This window comes from Protopterus annectens, chromosome 9.part0, assembly GCF_019279795.1.
Source record: "Protopterus annectens isolate FY-2018-M chromosome 9.part0, PAN1.0, whole genome shotgun sequence".
Classification (NCBI taxonomy): domain Eukaryota; kingdom Metazoa; phylum Chordata; order Ceratodontiformes; family Protopteridae; genus Protopterus; species Protopterus annectens.
The window spans coordinates 1,950,427,101-1,950,447,916 of NC_056743.1; the positions used below are offsets into that span (position 1 = coordinate 1,950,427,101).

At 37.8% G+C, this 20,816-nt stretch overlaps 1 protein-coding gene across 1 annotated transcript in view; it reads right to left on the bottom strand.

Moving 5' to 3' along the window:
* Positions 1-379: 379 nt before the first annotated feature.
* AP1M2 (adaptor related protein complex 1 subunit mu 2) overlaps positions 380-20,816 on the bottom strand; it is a 570,094-nt gene continuing 549,657 nt past the window's right edge. The window contains exon 12 of the mRNA XM_044084760.1: positions 380-3,774. Within this exon, the coding sequence (XP_043940695.1) occupies positions 3,752-3,774 (23 nt within the window). The 3' untranslated portion in view covers positions 380-3,751. The remainder of the gene's footprint in view (positions 3,775-20,816) is intronic.

The window sequence follows — 20,816 nt, forward strand, 5'->3', positions numbered from 1 at the left end:
AGGTCTAGGGACACATATATAAATCAGGTAATTACACACCTAATGGACACATTTTTAATAGGTAAGATAACTTCTTTATCTAAGCTGTTCTACATGCATGTGCCACAAATGTATGCAAACCAGTAAGTTACCAAGATGAAACTAAAGCATGTTGGTGTTCTGTAGTTAATCTATGGCAAATCACACTTGTAGACTTGACCAGACCATGGCTATTTATTACAAAGTATACAGTAGATGCAGTTACTTTTGAAAATTAAATAACTAAAAAATATATAAACATGATTTAACTATACTATGATTACTTATAATTTCCTAATAACTGTAGTGTTAATTTAAAATTGCTTGTTTTAAATAAAAAGCTGCTGCCTCTCACAAAAAATAACAATTTCCAAGTTTTATTTTACTCTCAGCCTTTCTTCACGTACTTGTAATCCAGGGGAACTTCAGATTTGTAACAGATTTTAAATTAACTTTCTGACACAATTTATTAAGCTAGAAATAGAAACACAAAATGTGCACATCTAGTAACATGATGAGTAGTTTTAGAATATTTTCAAGTGAAATATAACTGGTAAAAGACTTTTCTGCTGTTTGAAAAATAAAAGAGCTTATGACTAAAAATGAGTCACATGTATTAGATAAGGAACATGTAACATTCTTATTTTGTTTTTTTTTCCATGTATTTTCTGTACACTTTGACACTTGCATCCCTGCCACTTGTATTGTCTGTTTTCTCACTCATGTACAAGTAACACCATAAGCCTTAACTATAAGTGTTACAGCTCATCTAAGTAGCATTTGTCAAGTTGCCACTAGTCAAAGCTGAGAAACTGACTGCAGAGTTTCCCAAAAGCAACGATGCCATAACAAAACGCTGAAGTAAGCACAGAGTCTTATTAGGAGAACTGTGTTTATCCCCCCCCCCCCCAAGGCTAACCATTCACATGTTAGTATTATTGTATTTTTGTGGCAAAGTTAAGCTTTGCACCCACAGCATTAAACTGCACATTAAAAGAGAAACTTTTTTTTTCAGTGCTAATGACCTTGTTTCAGTAATGAACTGGGGCTGCCCTAGGGTTCTGGGTGTGGATGGGGAGCATCATTACCTTGCTGGGCATTTACTGCAGGACAGGTGAAACAAATCCCTCCCTCCACTTCTGAATAAAAAAAAGCATAGGATAGCTTCAGCTGGTGAAGCTGGGTTGAGAAATGCAATTGCATCTAATAATGAATGCCCTGCGTTCAATGGCAGAGCATGTGCCAAAGGAGGGGGATATAAACACAGACAAATTAAATGTCCTGTCATCCTTTACAGCTGCTCCACCACCCACCAAAAAAGGTTTCTAAATAAGAATTCCTGTCATCTTCTCTTCAACTCAGGGTGGTCCAGCTGGTCTGTAAAAAGTGCAAGTAACCTCAGACGTACGTGTAATTAAATGCCAGACAGGCGCTGCAGCTAGGAAACTGTGACATGCCAATATATGCTTTGTCGCAAATATGGAGTGGTTGCAGGCAATCAGGAATCAAAAAGAAGAAAAACAGCCACAAGACATCTATTTTCCATCATCTTTCCTTACCTTAAACCAGGTCACAATGCTCAGCCTCTGTTACTGCTACCATCTTGTCTTCAGTTTTGCTTTAATGCTTTCCCTACTATACCCCAAAGTCTACTGGGATCTGTTAGCGACAACTAAGAGACATTTCACTTTAACATAAAAGAAAACTAGACAAATTCAGACAGTAAGTAATAGTTACAGTTAAAACGTTTTGTGGTTTCAGTGGATTCTGTTGTGAACAGAAAAAAGGGGCTTTAACCTAAAAGGCGACAACTGTGACAATTTTTCAGCATAAGAAACATGTTACCCTAACTTGGTGACTAAAAGGACAACAAAAATAACATAAGATTAACACATATGTTGCAGGTAGAGCTTTTCATGGACTAATAAGCATTATTTTTAAACTAGACCTTAAGTTGAATGCCCATTTTCCTCAGTGATGGAAGGTCATCCCACTGGTATGACAAAGCGTACTAACAGAATGTCCTGCAGGGACATGTCATGATCCATGTGACCCCAAATCATCACATTCTCTTTTTATATATACCGAACCTTGTATTTAAGTGTCTGCATCCTTACCAAACAGACCTGCTTCCCAAGTGAGTTTTCTTTTTTGACTGCATACTGCTACAAACCTGTTTAAAATAAGGTTGCTCACACCACAACACAACTAGTGTATTGAAAACACATCTAGGCAAAGAAAGCTGAAATACATCTCACATTTGGATTTGTTATGCTGTTTACTTCCATAACATTAGAATGGTATTAATAAAAAACACTCATTAACTGTGATCATTAAAATCCTTGTTAAGCATAGCTTAACTGTTTTAGTTTAACTCTTATTTTTCATTTTCTGAAAGGGGGAGTAAAAATAATTTCTTCAGAGGGAAATGGCTTCTCAGTCCTCACTCCCACTTGCTGACTTGTTAAGAAATACTGCAAAGGATTCAGTATTTTGGACATAACCTATAAGCAATCCAAGGTAAAGTGTCAATGCACAATCCTTGTAAGGATCCATTTTCACCTTTGAAAATGTCCGTCCTTTAAAGCATTTAAAATGCATGTGTATTTTGAGAAAACATTCAGCCTATGGCTGTTTTTTTTTCAAACTAGTAAAGAAAAAGAGGACAGTCAGTTCCTCTATGTTGCATTTTATGAATGTTTTCCTTGAAAACATTAAATAAAATAAATGTGTAAGCAAAATAAAACTGTGGAACATAACATCTTTAATTCTATTTTTAGAAATCACTGCAAATACTCTGAGTTAGTCACTCTCTCAGGATAGACACAAGCAAAGCCAATACCCAATGTGCTTTTGCCATCTGTGACCTGATTTGAACTATGTTCTTACAAAAAGTTGCAGAAATGATTCAGGCACAGCTGCTGCTTCCGTTGGTTTGAGCTGCAAGCACTTGCCTGGCACAAGTTCCACACTGACCATCTTTGGACCCTGTGGCGTGGGTCAGTCTGACCAAAGCAAGCAATGCAGCTGCTTGGAAAATGCAACACTATCAGCTGCAGAAAGCTGCCTGGGTGGGGTGTTTGCAGAGGGAGAGTATGCAGCAGTAACTCACAGCCGTCCACACAACATTGAAACAACGAGTTTGGCACTCACACCAGATGTCTGATGTCTGACATCCACATTAACAGAAGGCATAAGCAGCACATAAGTCTATAAACTTCTGTCTGTCTCACAGTTGTACATTAACAATGGCATTTCTGTAAAATATAATTTCTGCAAGAAGCCTGTAAAATAACACACACTGCACATGCAGTACAAAGAATGAAAGGTGATAACCAAGCTTTCATGTTATGCTTCCACTCCCCCCCCCCAAAAAAAAATAAATAAATATGGAAACATTAAAGATTCACTCCACTTTCTTTCAAACCAGTTGTGTGCTTAACAGTAAATGGTTACAATATTATGAAATACTCTTGTTATGATTTTTAACACATTATGTGATTTCAAAGTAAACAAATAGAAGTGCATTACAATCACTGTTGGCAGTGACTATAAATAGTCCACTTGCAACACAGGTATTGTTAGCAGTTATACACGTCTAAGTAAATATGTACAGAAATGTTTTTGAAAGCAGTTTTGCCATTTCCATACTAATTTTATTTTACTGGGGGAGGGTCGGTAAATCTTTCCAGGTCCCATTTCTTCAAATTGTATATGGAAACTAATCAGGTCATTAATTTGTACGGAGCTGGTATTCTAAAAAAATAAAACAAACAAATCAATATTTACAATAGCTAAAATATTCTAGACTTCTTTTAGATTTTAGCACATGAACATGGCAAAAAAAAAAAAAACAGTTTTGTTTAACTGCATGTTTTTTTTTTCAAATTCAACAAAACAGATATTCTGCATGTTTTTTAGGTCAACAATAGCAAATCAAAATGCTCCAAGACATGTTTAACTACAGCAGATTTCTATTACATCCTAATACTATTTAGCAAGTAAGTTTCTTCCTCTGAGTCACACATATCAGCAATCAAAATAACATGAAATTGGGTTCCTTTTCGCTGGTTGCAATTTTTGTACCAAAACAAGCAATCTCCTGTGTTCCGCACAAAATGTGTGATTATTTTACTGATACATTGTTAATTCTCCTTGAAATGTAACAAAACAGATTTACATAAGTTATCCCAAGATACTTACCTGGAAACAGACCATAATGATGCATTTTCTACTCAAAAATTACATAAAACACACTGCAATTAATTAATAAAAGCAAATGAAATTAATATGGAGTTTATTTTGCAACACAATGCACAATTCTGTCTCATGCTTTCTTGCTGCCAAAGCTGAAACTTTCATTCCAGTCCACAAGTACTGTTATGTAAAGTTCATAGGTAAATACTAGGCTACCAACCTGTAGACTGTTACAAGCATAACTAGTAACCAGAGGTCAGAATCAAGCCCTGTACCATGTATTGATGAGGTTAAGATCTTAACCATTATGCTATTCCTCCCCTTTATAGGTAAGTTGTAGGCTATCTGCCTTTGTGGTCTATTTTAAACCTAACCAATTTCCTTTTCAGAGGTGAGAATCAAACCCTGTACCATGTATTGATGAGGTTAAGATCTTAACCATTATGCTATTCCTCCCCTTTATAGGTAAGTTGTAGGCTATCTGCCTTTGTGGTCTATTTTAAACCTAACCAATTTCCTTTTCAGAGGTGAGAATCAAACCCTGTAGCTTGTGCTTATGAGGTAAATGAATGCAATACTTCTATACATAAATTCAATACTTTATGTCACTATATAGTTTTGTGTGGTGCCTGGTATTCTGCAGTCGATTTTAGTTTGTAGTTGGAAGTACTATAACGGTTTACTGTGTGCTACATTGTCTCTTTTTAAAGGACAGAGATAGAACTGTGCAAATGGAACTTGGTATCCGTTTCCCAGGGAAGTTACTTTGACATCCTAAATTGTTAAGAAATAGTTATGATAAACTGATGCCCCTTAAATCAAATGGGTGCTTTGCCTTCCCTGACATCCACTTATGATGTACTGCACTCTTAAATCAAATTAGAAACCTTTTTCTTAAAAGACGTGAACTCAGTTCTACTATCACAAACAGACTATAACTCCTTATCAGCCTAATGAATATATTACACTAAGATAAAGCAATTTCTAAAACTTATAAACGTATACAAATGTATAAATTAAATATTTACCAAATTTCTAAAACGTGACAAGAATTAGGTCAATATATTTTGCTTGATAATATAATCAGAAAAACTATACAGCTTAATATCCAATTCATTTCAGTTAAATTTTTATTTACACCCAATTAATGATTAACTACACCTATTTAACTAGCTTATTTTAAACCTCAGTTATTGACTCAATATAATGCTTACTCAGCTGATAATACTGACTTAATTCACTTACTTTTGTCTTGCCCATATACTAAAAATCTACGAGACCATCCAATTAAGTGGGTTTTCACATTACAATTTGGAATTGGCAATTCCTTTTATTGCACATCTTAACCAAGGGTAAAGACTACTTTGAAATAAAAACACTCATAGCACTCTTAATGAAGTCCTACTGAACATAAAATTGGTTTGACATGTCCAAAATGACATGGTAAAATGTTGAAGGTGCAGTGACTAAACATATTAATTAATTTAAAACTAGAACAGATAAAATACATAAAAATGTTCAGAATCTTGGGAAAAATAAATATCATCCTTTGATTTTTTCCCTGTTATACTATCAATTACAACTACATACACATATCAGATATGAGGTTATAAATCCAACAGATGTTTTCTGATTAATATAGTAAAGCATGATGACATGTACAGTTAGTGCTACTCACATCCTGGCAGTGAACAAATAACTTTTTCTTAGGGTTAGTTGGTTATCTTATTTGCCTATTACTTAACTTGCAATCCACATGCATATCAGCAACCAAGTGGTTGCAAGTTACAGAAGCTCTTGTTAATGTAGTATATTTCAAATTGTAAATTCTTTGGATTTGTTTTCCACTTATTGTTTATGTTACTATATCTTACTGTGGCAGGCATTATTGTATGTTACCAAAACATCTACTGATTCCCTTTTATGGAAAATATTTAATAAAAATTATATTTTGGAAAAAAAGAAGGCTTCTTTGACTCAGTAATGGCACATAAACCCTGAAGGGGGCACTGTGGAGCCTGAGTAAGATGATAAGTAAGCACTATGCTCCATCATGGGATTGCCCATTATGAAATATTCTGAGAGATGTAATAGTTGCATATCATCCCACCCACTTAGTGCAAAATGCAGTATTCAGAGTTTTAATCCCCTTTTCCATCTTACTTTTAAAATCGGTAACATCTGAGTACACTAACAATCACTGGAAGCTAAGGGATGGCTTCTCAGGAATCAGCTTGGGAATAGTGCTTCTGTTTTGCTCTTGGTGAGGGAAGAAGAGGAACATTATTTCATAGCCTTCCTATAGATTACCAGTCATTGTAAAACCCCAAAATTGCTTCTTTTGAGCCATCTTAGTATTACTGCTACTTCTTAGGAACAGAGGGGCATTGATTCCTGCCGGTGTTTGATTGGACAGTGTGTATGGGACTTGTGAGTGTTCTGGTTGCAGTTTTGGTGAGAACCTCTTCAGGGCCTTTATGAAGCTTGGCTATCTGTTGCATCCAGCTTCTGCAGGTTCTATCTGGGGTATCTACGAAGAGAAGACTTTAGCAAGTGTACCAAGCACAGCATCACCTGGATTAACGTTACTTCTTAGGAAGCAGCTTGGGATTAATTCTTCTCTTCTCCTTCTGCTGAATGAAGAAGCTAAGGATCACTGATTCCTAGTTGCAAGCAGCTGTGTTGAGACAAGCATTATCTCCTTTACCAGACCTCACAAGCACTACTCCCCCTTCAACCCACATTAGTAAGCACCTGGAGCCATGGATATGCACTTACCAACCATCTCTGTAGCCAGCTTGGTTGAAATGGGCATCCTGAGACAATGTAACAAATGTCTCTTGTTTACTGTCAACTACCTACTACTTAAACAAAATGCCACAGTGTGCAAGAAATGTTATTTAATGTTATTGGAGGCAAAACTCTCACATGAAGAAACTTCAGATATCAAGCTGGTTGTTAGTAATACACAACAAAACAAAACAACTACCACAATTAAATCAGACTAAACAGATTGACCTACATATACTGAAGCTCTTAAAAGTAATCTACCTAAATCTCAAAGGTATCTGAAATGTAACCTAAAAAGTACACCTGTCAACCTTACAAACACAAAACAAAGCTAGCACTCCCCTTGAAACATACATCAAAGAGTCACAGTGTCTCGATTCAAAAGCCCATAATGCAAACCTCCCCACAATCCAACAACCTAGACGTAGGTGACTCTACTGTGAGACACACTGATACACCACTCACCAAGCTGTGCAAGGAGACGGTCACAGTCAGTTGCCTCTCAGGTGCCAGGACATCATGAAGACATTCAGATCCTTGCACCACAAGTACACGTATGACACGGTCATACTACAGTTGGGTATAAATGATTTGAAACGTAGCTCCCTGGACTAAATGAAGACAGAAATGATGGAGCTCTCAGAATTTGTGTCTGAGGCAGGTGTAAACCTAGTCTTGAACAGCATTTTACCAACACTAAAAATGCAGCTCCAATACAAACCAAAGGTTATTAACTTCAACAACTGGCTTAGCTTTTAATGTCATTCAAAGTGGGGCCAATATATATCAGCATGGACGGAGATGGTAAACAGTCCAAACTGCTTTACCAGGGATGGCCTGCAATTACCCCTCCAAGACTTTCATATATTAACTAAAACATTGCCCACCCTATACTGCCTTGTTTAGGCAATGTCAAGTCTCAAAAAGCTTCCAAACAAACAAAAACAAATTCAGATAACATAAAGGTACTACTGCTCAATGTTAGGAACCTTAACAAAAAATTCCACTCCCTACGAGTGCACCTTTATTCAGGAAAATATCGATATATGCATTGGTACTGAGACATGGTTTTCCAAGAACAAGTTTTAATGCCTACCACACACTGAGGCCCACTGCACATTGGACTGGTATTCCAAAGCAGAATTTGTTAACTGAAAGGGCACATCAAGAGTATGCTCCAAACTTGGCCATGAGAAAGCAACCAAGACCTACTGTATATTAGTAAAGATGCAATCATAGCAGTAGAAAGAGTTGATCCTGACAAAAATGTGGCAGAAGGGCAAATTAGGATATTTTCTCATTTTATTTTACAAGGGTGAATGTCTAGATTACTACCATTGGCTTAAGCTGTAGACAGGTATTTTTTGTAAAAATATAGGCTTTAAAAATAAAACAAAATGACGAAAGTCATAAAAATGCTAAACTTCTTATAACTGCAAATATATTAGCTTGTTTGTGTTCCACTGGAAAATGTTCAGTGGAGTTGAGATGTCTGCAGCTGAAGGCAGAAGTACATTTCCACAGAGGCAAGGTGTCTGCAGTTCCAAGCAGTTAATCTTGAGAATTCTGAGTACTCTTTGCTGAGAGAAATGCAAAATTTAAAGGTACAATGGCAAGCAGTTAAGTGAAAAAAATAAGTATGAAATTATGGGAGGTGAATAAGAGGTATCAACCTCCCTAGCAGCCTTAATACTTTAATGCAGTTAATAGAACAGTGTACAAATTAGTTTTATTTAAATATAGGGTTGCCACCTTCCTTTGTGGCGAAAACTGGAGTAAAGCCACACCCCTCACATCACCAGTAACCCTGCCCACCCCACCCTCTCTCCCGCCCACATTCTGCCCATTTTGTGACATTGCGATGACATCACTCGGCAGGGAACACCCTCTTTTTTTCTTTCCTGCTGCCTGCTTTCGGCTGATTTACTATGTATTTCTGTAAAAAAAAGCATAGTAAATCAGTCGATTTACAAACTCTGATAGTCTGTTTCCTTTTTGAAACAGAATACCGGAGTTAGTACAGTGTTTTCCGGACTACCGGAGAATCAGTTTGATTTTCGGATAGTCTGGAAAATAAACGGAGGGGTGGCAACCCTATTTAAATATAACCAGTGCACTTTTTCTTAGGGCTAAAAGTCAAAGTTTTTTGAAAGCATAATTGCTGGTTTTTGTATCTTGGAGGGGAGGAGAGATAAGAAAAGAACAGAAAGCAATCAGTATAGGTAGTAGCACAGGCTCTAGCATGTATTTTAGTGTGGGTAAACTTAATTTTAGGTTAGATAATGCCTGTAGGTGCAGCCATCAATTTTGGAAAATTGTTCCACTTTGGAGGGTTAAATTTTATGTTTTAAAGATGTACACAATTTTGTATGTTTGTTCCAAGTTCATAGGGGAGTTCTTTTTTGAGATTTCATTAAAACAAAAAGTTGTGAAAATGTGATGTAGGTTTAAACAGAAATAAAAAGAAATAAGTGTATAAAAGATCTGCCTGCCAAACATTAGTATGTGCATGTAACACAAAAACTGGAAATACACATTCAAAAAAATGTCATGCATAATATGATGGTTATGCTGTCCATATTATTCTGGAAAGTGAATGGTCTTACAGGTATAGATAAAAAGGAAAGAGTATTACATTATATTAAGAAATTCAGAGTACAAATAACAATGCTGCAGGAGACACACTTGGAAAGAAATGTGCATGTGAATTTAATAAAGAGACTTTCAGAATAGATATTCAGTAGAATATCAGGGAGAGAGGAAAAGGGGGATCCTAATTATACTAATTGCTAGAGGGGCTCCAATATGATAGAAGAGGAAAAAAATATAAGAATGGTAGATTTGTAGTAGTAATGGGCTACTGGCAAGGGAGGAGGACTACAATGGCATACATTTACATTCCACAGAATACTACTATTATGGAGCTTAAGAAAAGTTTTGGAGAAATAATTAGCTTTCAGCAGGGAATATTATGTATAGGTGGGGAATGGAATTTGATTTGCAATAGTGAGGATGTATCAGGGGACCTAGAAGGGGCAATATAAGAAAAGATGGTAGATTTCTGAAAAAAAAGTCATGAAAATATTTGGTATGGAAGATGTAAATTCAGTAGTCGGAACTCGGACAGAATTTATATGTTATTCTCTATGGTACAATAACTGCACTCGACTGCATAGAAATTATACTTCAAAGGTACATGTGTATTTAGAAATAATTCACAGGAACATGTGCAATTAATTGAAAGTTTTGGCACATATCCAATAATTATTTCTGATCATGCACCAATAACGACTAAAATAAAAATGCAGCATAATGAAGTAAAAATACAACACTGGGGCTTTCCCCCCGAAATGTTAAAAAGAGAGGAAGTTAAGGAATGGGGGGTAAAAAGTATTAGGGAAGCTAGAAGGAGTTATATACAGTGACTGGGATAAAATGAAAATGGACTTTAAAAATAGGGTTGAAATAAAAGGAAAGGATATGATTGAGAAGTAACAGAAATTACTTAGAAGGGCTGACAAAGGTTAAAATAGTGCAGAATAAGGGGAATCCCACAGAAGAGGAAGAGGAGCAAATGCAGAGTGTTAAAGGGAAACTAATGGAGTATCTGGATAATATGCACGAGTTTACAAAAATTGCAGTTAAGCAGCTATTTCTTGATAACTACCACAGCAAAAAAAAAAAAAAAACAAAACTTATAGCACAGTGACTTAGGCAACAGAACATTGAACATTGTAAGGGTTGTGGTCAAACTTAGGGAACCTAGAACAAGAAAAATACCAGAGATCCTGCAGAGGTTTTAGAGATATTATGGAAATTTTATGAAAATTTGTGTAAAGCAGAGAAATGTAGAAATCAAGAAAGAGTACAAATGGAAATGTTATGGAAGACTTAATTATTCCAACATTAGAGGCAGATGATGCTCAACAACTGACAGTTAAGATAGGAGGTGATGAGACAGAAATAGTGAAGTACACTACATTTTCAGGAAAGTCTACAGGAACAGATGGTATTCCTATGGAAGTTTGAAAATTATGAGGGAAGAAAGTAATAAAGAACTGGAAGATTTTGTTTAACACTATTTTAAAAGAAGGGGATGCATCAACATCTTGGAAGAAAGCTGTGGTGTCTGTGTTACCTAAAGATGGAAAACACCCTTCAGACCCTGCTTCATATAGACCTGTTTTAATTTTAAACCACGATTATGAAGTGTTTATGTTTGTACTAGCTAAAAGAATGGGAGAGGTGTTGCCAAAATTGACAGATATAGCTCAGTGTGGTTTTGTTGAGAGGAGGCAAACATTTGACAACATTAATAGAATAATGATGACCCAGAAGGAAGCAAAATGTAAGAAAATGCCTCTGTTGTTGGTAGGTCTTAATGCAGAGAAATCATTTGACAGAGCAAGCTGGGATTTTATGAGTATGGCATTGGAATCATTTGCATTTCCTGATACAATAATAAGGTAAATTAAAAAAATATATGAAGGATCGGAGGTGAGAATTAAAGTGGCAGGGTTCCTCTCAGATAAGCTGTGTTTGAACAGAGGAATCAGGCACGGGTGTCCTCTTCCCCCTTCGTTATTTACTTTATATTTAGAGCTATTGGTAAAGAAAATAAGGGATTCAGAAATACGACATAAGTTGTACAGTAATCAAGACAAGCTGGCTTTATTTGCAGATGATATTATTTTGTACCTCATAAATCCAGAAAAGGACATCTCAGTGTTATAGAACATTCTGAGACAGTTTCAAGTCTTTCGGGGATACAATATTAATGAAGATAAAACAAAGGCTATAGCTGTAAACTATGTATCCTTAGACTATTTGGTTCAGCAATACCCATATTTTTGGGGACAAGATAAGATGAAGTATTTAGGACTATGGATTAAAAATGCTTTTATTTAGGCAGCTAAGGATGTGTGGGAAGAAATTGAATAAAAATAATACAAAAATTGAGAAAATGAAAACTCTTATTTATGGATATGGGTAGTAAGATACAAACTGTGACTATGTTTTTAGTCTCTTTAGTCTTGTATATTGTTCAGGCATACTTTTATCAACCCAGGAAGAAGTTGTGGACAATATTTAATAAAGAATTGATGGAGGGAAAGAGGTCAAAAGTTAGATGGGACAACTTGATTCTTCCAATACAACAAGATGGTTTAGATTTACCTGATTTTAAGACATATTTTAGAGCTCATATACATAACACAAGCAGAAGGTTATAATTCAAAGTTAAAATGGTTGATGATGAAGAAAAGGGAAGTTCAAGAAAAAGAGACTCTGGGATTTTGGATGCAGATCCTTAAAGTGAACAATAATAACCATACAGAATATTACATTAATAAAGTATTAAAAAGTATTCTAAGAACTAAGCTGATATGAGAAGGGAGAAAGGAGATTTTGCCAAAAGGGATGATTGCAAATAGGAGTACAGAAAATATGCAAGAGGGGGTTGGAATTTCCTGGAGAAACCTGGCACATGAACCAAGATATTGGGAGCAAATAACTAAAGAGAGAAAGGTAATTGTGTGGGACGAGGCCAAGAAGACATTTTGATTGCAGGCTAGAGACTACTTTCCCTACCAGGGCTTGATCTCAGACTATGGGATAGGATTTTAAGTGAAAGACCTGCTCTGGTAGAGTTTCTAGTTGAATCTAGAAAAGAAGTAGCTGTTAAAAAAAAAGAGATAATTAGTAGAGCATTTAAATATTGCATTATAACTATAAGAATCAATCAGAGGACGTTAGAAAAGATTGGGAAGAGAGACTGGAAAAGCAATTTACAAAGGAACAATGGGAGGACATATGTATGGCTCCCAACTATGCAACCAAGTCAAAAGGTTTAGAATCTTTGCTTGGAAGCGTTTGCATATACCCTACCCAGACTTCAATTAATTATTCCTCGAGTGGGCAGCATATGTTAGAGGTGTGATGGAGAAGAAAGAGATAACTGAGAACATGTGTTTTGAGAGTGCAATGAGTTGGCAGATTTTAAAAATTCCATGCAGAGTACTTTATCAGAAATATTGGGGGACAAAACGGCTGTAAGTAAGGAAAGGATTCTTTTGAGCTGGGATGCAGGATCTGAATTGCCTAGATATAGTAAGGCCTTATTAAGCTTAATTTGGTTGGCTGCCAAAAAAAGCAATTGCTAGAAAATAAAAATCAAAGTCTACACCCATTGTATTTTAGGTACTGAATATTATAAAACAGAAAAAAGAACTGGAAAAGGGGTCTTTAGAAAAGAGAAGAAGCAAATTGCATAGAAGTAAATGGAAATAGTGGGAACAATACATGCAGAATAATGTTCGGGAGAAGTGAGGTTTAAGGGAAGGCAGGAATTCAGCATTTTTTTTTGTAAATGCTGGACTGATGATAGAAGCCAAGAAAATATATGTGATGTATATTGTATTTAAATGGAAATGTTAAAATGGTTTGATTTATTTTCTGTTAATGTATGTGTGCCTATGTCTTAAGTGATAATTTAATAAAGGTGTTTAAAAAAAACAAGACCCTTATCACATCGTGGTTAACTATACAAGACCCTCTTCTATATCTCTCTTAGCCCATATTGTCTACCTTATTAGTATAGAGTCCCTATGCATTAAGCCAATCACCGTTCTCCTAGGGAACGTCAACCACCCCTCTATCAACTGGGAGACTTATACATCCTCTAACATGTCTGCCCAAACATTTCTGGACTGCTTCAGTACGGACTCTCTGGACTAGTTAATCTGCACTCCAAAAAGGGACGATAAAATCCTGGACCTGGACCTCACCCATATGGGACAGCTCTGCTCCCTACCAGTTGTACCCCCTTCCTTGGTCAAACTGGACTACAAATCAGTTACATTCACCTGAAGGATGAAGCCGAAGCATCTTCCAATACATCAGTATTCAGAGATTATGCCAAGGCTAATCTACCGAAACTGATGATGACCTGGCTAAATTCAACATCTCCTTCCAATTTGATAACCCCACTGCTTATGCAGAATCCTTTACTGAGAAATTCTGCTCAGATGTGAAGTAAATACAATTCCTAATTCAAAAATAACCCTCTGTGGTGGAACCTAAATATAAACAGGCACTATAAAACGTAACCCTCAAAATGCAGAAAAGGCTCTTGCTAAACTTAAGGAACATAGGATCCTGATCAAATCAACCAAAGTCAGATATGAGATTATATTTACTACCCAGGAAAAGGATGACCACAAAGCCTTTGTTATCCCTGTTAGAGACCTTAGAAACAATGCCCAGTACCTTGCAGAACTACATAGTTAGAACCAGTGGAAGTATCCAATCTAATAGCAGATAACTTTAGCTGTAACTTCATCCCCCCTTCCTACATTCCCAGATTTCATATCCACATCTACAACCCCCCTCCCCAAATATCCTATGAACAAGTCTTTAAGGCATTATCCTAGACCAAGAACACTGCTTCTAAGTAGCCAGATAACATACCAGGCTGCCTACTGACTAGCCTGAAACAGGAGCTGTAAGACCTCTCCCCCACCACAACTGAGCCTCCAAACAGGCTTTGTGCTTGAAGAATGGAGGTTAGCAACTGTCATCTCCTTACACTAAGGTGGGTCTTCAATGAACGCACAAAATTATAGACCCATAAGTCTGACCAGCCTCATTTGTAAGGCTATGGAAAGTATCATTATGGAATTAATAAATAAGGGCATAAGTAACCTACAAATACTTGGCACAAGCCAATATGGATTTGTTAAGGGCAGAATCTGACCACTTAACCTAGCAGATCTCTTCAGGAATTTACTGAACCAACAGATGAGGGCAAATCAGTACACAATGCATATTTAGCTCTCATAAAGAAGGTGTTTGTCACCATTCCACACTCAGTTATCAAAGATAAACTATCCCAGGTAAATGTTAATTCCTGTGTAACTCAATGATTAGGAAACTGGCTCACAGATGGAACCCAAATAATTAGGGTGGGCTGCTCTATCTCCTCCAAGAGGCCTGTTAGTAGTAGTTTCCATCAGCGTCCAGTCTTTGGGTCACTCCTCTTTGGTATTTATTTTTCAGAAGTAAAAGCTAATGTTAACGGTTTATTGCTGACCAAATCTGCAGATGACTGTAAATTTGGAATTATCAAAACGTCCCAAAGGACACCTATATCCTCCAAGAGGAACTGTCAGATACCAACAGTTGATATCAAAACCACTAAATATAAATGCAAAGAAATGTATAACAGTATCGTTCAGCAAGCAAGAAGTCTTTTGTAACTATCACACTGACAGCACATACAAATGATTCAGTACTTAAGGACCTGGCAACCAGTGTGGACAATGAACTCTCCTTTGATCATCACATATCGACTATTGCAAGAATGATAGTATTGCAAACAGACCCAAGGATGTGATCATTCCCCTGTATTCTGTACTCCTTAGGTCAATTATTGCGTATAGTGCCCCCTTCAATAAGTATTCATCCAAAAATTTGACACAACTCAAATGCCTACAGTACTTTCTCACTAAGAAAATCAGGGGTCTAAATCATAAAAACTACGCAGATTGTCTCAAATCCTTGTCCCTCTTTTCAGTGTCATACAGGCTACTGAGGGGCCATCTCTGCCTCACGTACAGAGCTTCAGTAAACTCTATCCTGGAAAGACCCACTGCACATTCAGAAGTGCAATGGATGCATAAGCACTCCTCAATATATCTAAATCTCTTCTACAACATAAATGGAACATGCTGGAGGGATATTTATGTATCACAGAGACACCACTTCTTTGTATTTTCCTTCCTCTCCACATAAAACACAGTTTTTCTCTTACTCTATTCAAATGTAACCTGGACGAATGAGTGGCTAACTGCAAATTCTCCCATTTTAGCACTCTTGTTCTTCATTGATATGGGCAACATGTAAATGTTCTGCTCACCTCTGGTTATTCATACTTAAAATATAATGGATAAAACCTTCATGGCAATGTATGGCTAGGCTTTTAAAGATCCTTATGGATCCATAGCCCTGTAACTGCCCATGAACCTAGAAAGCAGCTGGGTTCCCCCTTATCCAAAGAGATGATGATGAAAGGAGAAATGCACAAGGGGGGGGGGCACAAATTGCAAATAGCTGGTAGCAAAATGTTTAAAGCTACATCCCTACTCACAAACCACCTGCAAAGTAAAAGGTGTGATTGGGGAATCTGGATGGCTCATCATCAGAATTTCACAGAAGGGACCATCAATGAAAAGCTCCAAGGAAGGAAGGGAGAGTGCCAAAGGAGCATTCACCTGCCCAGGTGCATGGTCTTGAAGCAATTATGAGGTGGCTGGTAAAGGGCTTCAGAGTCACTAACCGTCACATCACTGGAGCAATTCAGATAAGAACATTGAGTGGAAGGAGGGACATTTCTGAATGCAGCTTCTTATAATCTCTGCTGTTTACTGTGTCTTCTTTTTCATTATGCTTTACACCCCCTGTTTGGTGACTTGCAAAGAGGAAGAAAGCAACTCCTTATCAGAGCATTGGTGGTGAAAGAAATGTCAAGACAGCACTTTTGTTTGAGGTGAAGAGCATGAAGGATTGGCTGTTTGATTTAATGGATGACAACAGGTACGTGAGCGCTTTTGGGGAGGCTTTAAATGATTAACTGATGTACAGCAAGATCAGGGTCAGTACTAGGCAGTATAAGAGTGGAACATTGTGACCATTCAGGTGGCTGACCCCTTACCACTGGCTTTGGCAGTTTATAAGGTGACAGGATAGTGGCTCATGTGGAAGAGCCACTGAAAGTTTCACTTCATGTACATTTGAGCTGGATGATCAGACACTTATGTATTTCTTCTTACATTTTTTTATTAAGGGACAAAATCTGATTTGTAGGGAGATGTGGTTGGAGAGGAGAGGAGTTGTTTCTGTTTGTTCCTGTGGGTTTCATGTATTCACCATTAGTACAATGTCTTACTATTTAAATTTCATGGCATTGTTTTTGTTTCTTTCATGACACTGCAAGTACTAAAAGCAGCTGTTCCCCTGGGTTCATCATTGTGTCTAAACTCCTTACGCAAATGTGGTAATAACTATGTTTAGTAGCATGAAATAAGTGACTACTGTGTGACAGGATTTTTTTCTCACTGGGTGTATGGTAGCAGCCATTTGCTTGTGTGCGTTTACATCCTTGGGGTAGTAACACTGATATTGGCTGTAGTTATTTTACAGACCATAGTACTGGAGTGCAGAGGGAAGCAGTAGTAAGCTGTTTGGTAGTGTTTAAGCCAGGTATCCTGAATAATGTACTGCATTAAATAAGTGTATGTTGTAGCTGTGGATGATAGTGTGTGTGTAAGGCAAAGTGTGTGTAGGGAGTGTTTGATTAGAGTGTCCCTTTTTTTTTGCAATAAGCCGGTCTCTTTGTCCTTGAGTGGGGTGGGGATTTTGTTTTATGGTAGGCTAGTATGTGAAAGGAAAGTTGTTTCTTTTTTCACCCCAGTCTATGACTACCATTAATAAGGTATGGTATGGGTACAAGTTGGTGGGGGGAGTTTAAAGGGTTGAGGAGTTTTTGAGGACCAGGATAAGTGTTTATGTCTAACTAGATAATGTGAACATCGTTACTGGACTTAAAGGTAGAGTTGATGATGGGTTTAATAAACACGGGGTACTTTAATTAGGAGTAGCTTGAAATAAGGAAGCAAAATAAAGCTATAGAGTTGTAAATGAAATTGTGTTACGTAGCATGCATGATGGGGATGAAATGCAGACTGGGTCAGCAAAGTGGGAAGATTTAGGAGAAAAGAGATGTTGTACTTGGGGTGGGGCAGGCTACCACTGTAGACAGGGGTGATAGGGGTATTTGGGTATGCTTAGGAGAGGAAGTTAGAGTAGAGTGAGGCCATTCTCAGGGGAGGTACAAGGAAGTATCCAACCTTGCTGGGATGGCCAATGGGATCCTGAGATCTCTGTCACCAGGGAAGAAGATCAAATGCAGATAAACCTTTAAGTCTCACCAAGGGGCTCTAAAGTAGCAAGGGATTGGAGGTTGGTAGGCATATAAATTTTGATACTTGATATGTGTTGCAATAAAGAAACCTTGTCAATAAAATAGAAGTAAATATTTTTGGAACTCCTTTGCTTTCTCTCTTACACAGAGGATGATGACAATTTCATTTCTGGACCTCTGTTTCATTCTAAAACCAGCCTGTACATCTGGCAGTTCTCAGTTCATATATTGCTTGCAGAATTGTGCTAGCATATGAAACAAGTACCACTGTTTGATAATTTGAATTGTCTTTAGCACCACCCCTCCCCCTTTTTGGGAGTAGAATAAAAACTGACCTTTTCCAATCTAATGACCACTGTTGTGCTTTCCAAATTTGCTGGCAAATTCTAGGGACCACTGAAACAGCACCATTTTGAAGGATTGTAAGCAATTCAGATAGAACTCCTGCAGCTTTGTTGTTAGCAAGGCTTTCTGGGGTCCATTTAACTTTACTCCACAACGTGTCTGTCTCTTCATGAAAGGGGGCATGCCATCATGTGTATTAATGATGTCAGCTTTCCTTCTTATATACTTACATACTTCTGTATATTCTTACCAACCTCTTCTTAATATACTCTGCTTTTTTTAGTTCCCCCTGCCTTTGTCTTTTATTATGCCCATTTTACCTGGAAGTTTACCCTTCTTGTAAAGATCTCTTGTCCTTCCCCTTCAATTGTCTTCTTCCAATTCTTGGAACTGCTGGTTCAAGCCTGCAGACCCAGGGGTGGATTGCTTGAGTATCTCAGACGGCAGGCATGGGAAAGAGAGTCTACGCCAATATGTAGGCATAGGCCAGGGTGTATAACTGTGCCAACTTGCTGCCTTATATGCAGGATGGTTGTCTCAGCCTTGCAGACATATTAATAAGTATGTCAACCTGAAAGGATACAGCCAAGGTGTATGAGTGTGCCAGCTAGCAGGATAGGGCCAAGGTGTGTGAGTCTGCCAATCTGCATGCTGAGGGGGACAGGCTGGCCTGTAAGCATGAGACAGGTTGTATTGTTTACATATGAGAACTTACTGGTCTTGGGGTGCTAGACCAGCAACATCACTTCAGCCATCCCGCATCTCCCAGCCTAGGGACTGTTCCAAACCTGACCTCCTCTAGGACTTGAATGATCTGTCCACACCAGCACACTCTGTCCTCTCTGGATGGGCATGCACATCCTCCCTGCTGGGCTGTGGTTAGGGATTCATCCCTCTACAACATTGCAGCTAATTTTCTGCAGGGTTTTGGACAAAAAAAACAGGTTGCCAGACAGTTTTATTTGGGACCAGTTCTGAGGCCACTTTCAGCATGAAAGAAGTTTTTCTACTGAAGAACATCATGTCCCTCTGGAACACTGTTAAGGGTTCTTCACACACTAAAGCTTGAAGCTTAGTCATTTTTCCTGGTAGAAAGGGAATGTCAAAGCAGCTGTGCTTATCGCTCAAAATGAGGCACTAAGTTTGCAATACTAGATTTATGTTTCAAAGAGAAGGGCTGGCATTCTCAAGAGGCTTAAGTGAATGGCACCTTTCAGGAAAACCTCGAATGCTGCCTTGGAAGAGAAAGAGGGATTCCCAAGATAGTGGTAAAAACGTTACCAAACAAGACCAATAACCAATGAAAAGACAACATTAGAATCAGACAGTCAAAGATGGGGGGGGGTCCAAAGGCAAGCAAGATGACACAGCTCAAACCTCAATAGAGGAATGTGCTAAACCTTTGTCAAACAGCTCTGTGAGAAACATCAATCTGCCAAAACAGTCAAATATCAAACAATACAGAGGAAAAAGCTTAAGTAACAAGAAATACAAAAAGTTCCAAACTGGGGTAGTTATCTTTCTCAGGAGCAGACTTGAAGGAATACGTACACATAGACTCTTGTTAACCAAGTGACCATACGCATCTCACCAATAAAAACAAATGAAGGTGATGCAGCATTCTGACTCCTTTTACAGGTGAGCACCATGCTGGTGTCCTCAGTGTAAAGAGCCTAGAAACAATCAGAGGCCATTCAACAGCTCTATAGCTCTGGCAAAAAGGATGGGCATTCACTTGTGGCCAGTTCCCACATATAAGGAATTATACCGTGGCAGTGAACCTATAATGAACATCTAAACACAATTCCATGACATGAACGTCTATACTTTACCCAGACAGACCAATGAAAATAGAGGAAGTTCACGGACACAGGTCACCTCAATACAGACACTTATGCTTTTTCCTTTCCCCAACATAATACATCAAGCAGTCAGAAAAATGTGGAAAACAACAGAGCGCTCAATATAGTACTAGAATCGGGCTCAGCGAGTGGAAGCTTTAAGTACAAAATGCCTGATCCAAGTCCATGTTTAGAGCCCTAAAGACATATTACAACTCGGACCCAAACCTAAACCCCATGCATCACCGTTCTAAAGGTTACTCTACCTCTAAGCTATTAAAACAGCTGTGAACAGGCCACCTTGACGGAGAGTCATCTCTTCCTCATACAAGTAGACTTGGACTAACTCCTTCGCTTTTGAGTTTCATGCTAATACAAAGGCCTATTAAATCTTAGTTCAAGGAGTACATTGAGTCACTTTCCTTTTTTTCTTGTTTATTTGTTTTAGGTATATTGTATTAGGTAAAGAAATGTGTCCCTTCACCTGGATGGATGTGATGTGTCTTAATGCTATTTCTCTGTTCTCATTTATCTGTGTGTGTGTGTGTATCACATGTATATGAGGGACAGAACAGTCTCCAGCACCATGGTCAGATCCCAGATTAGTGGTAGAACAGACAGAATGGTGCTCAGGAGTTTCAAGATTT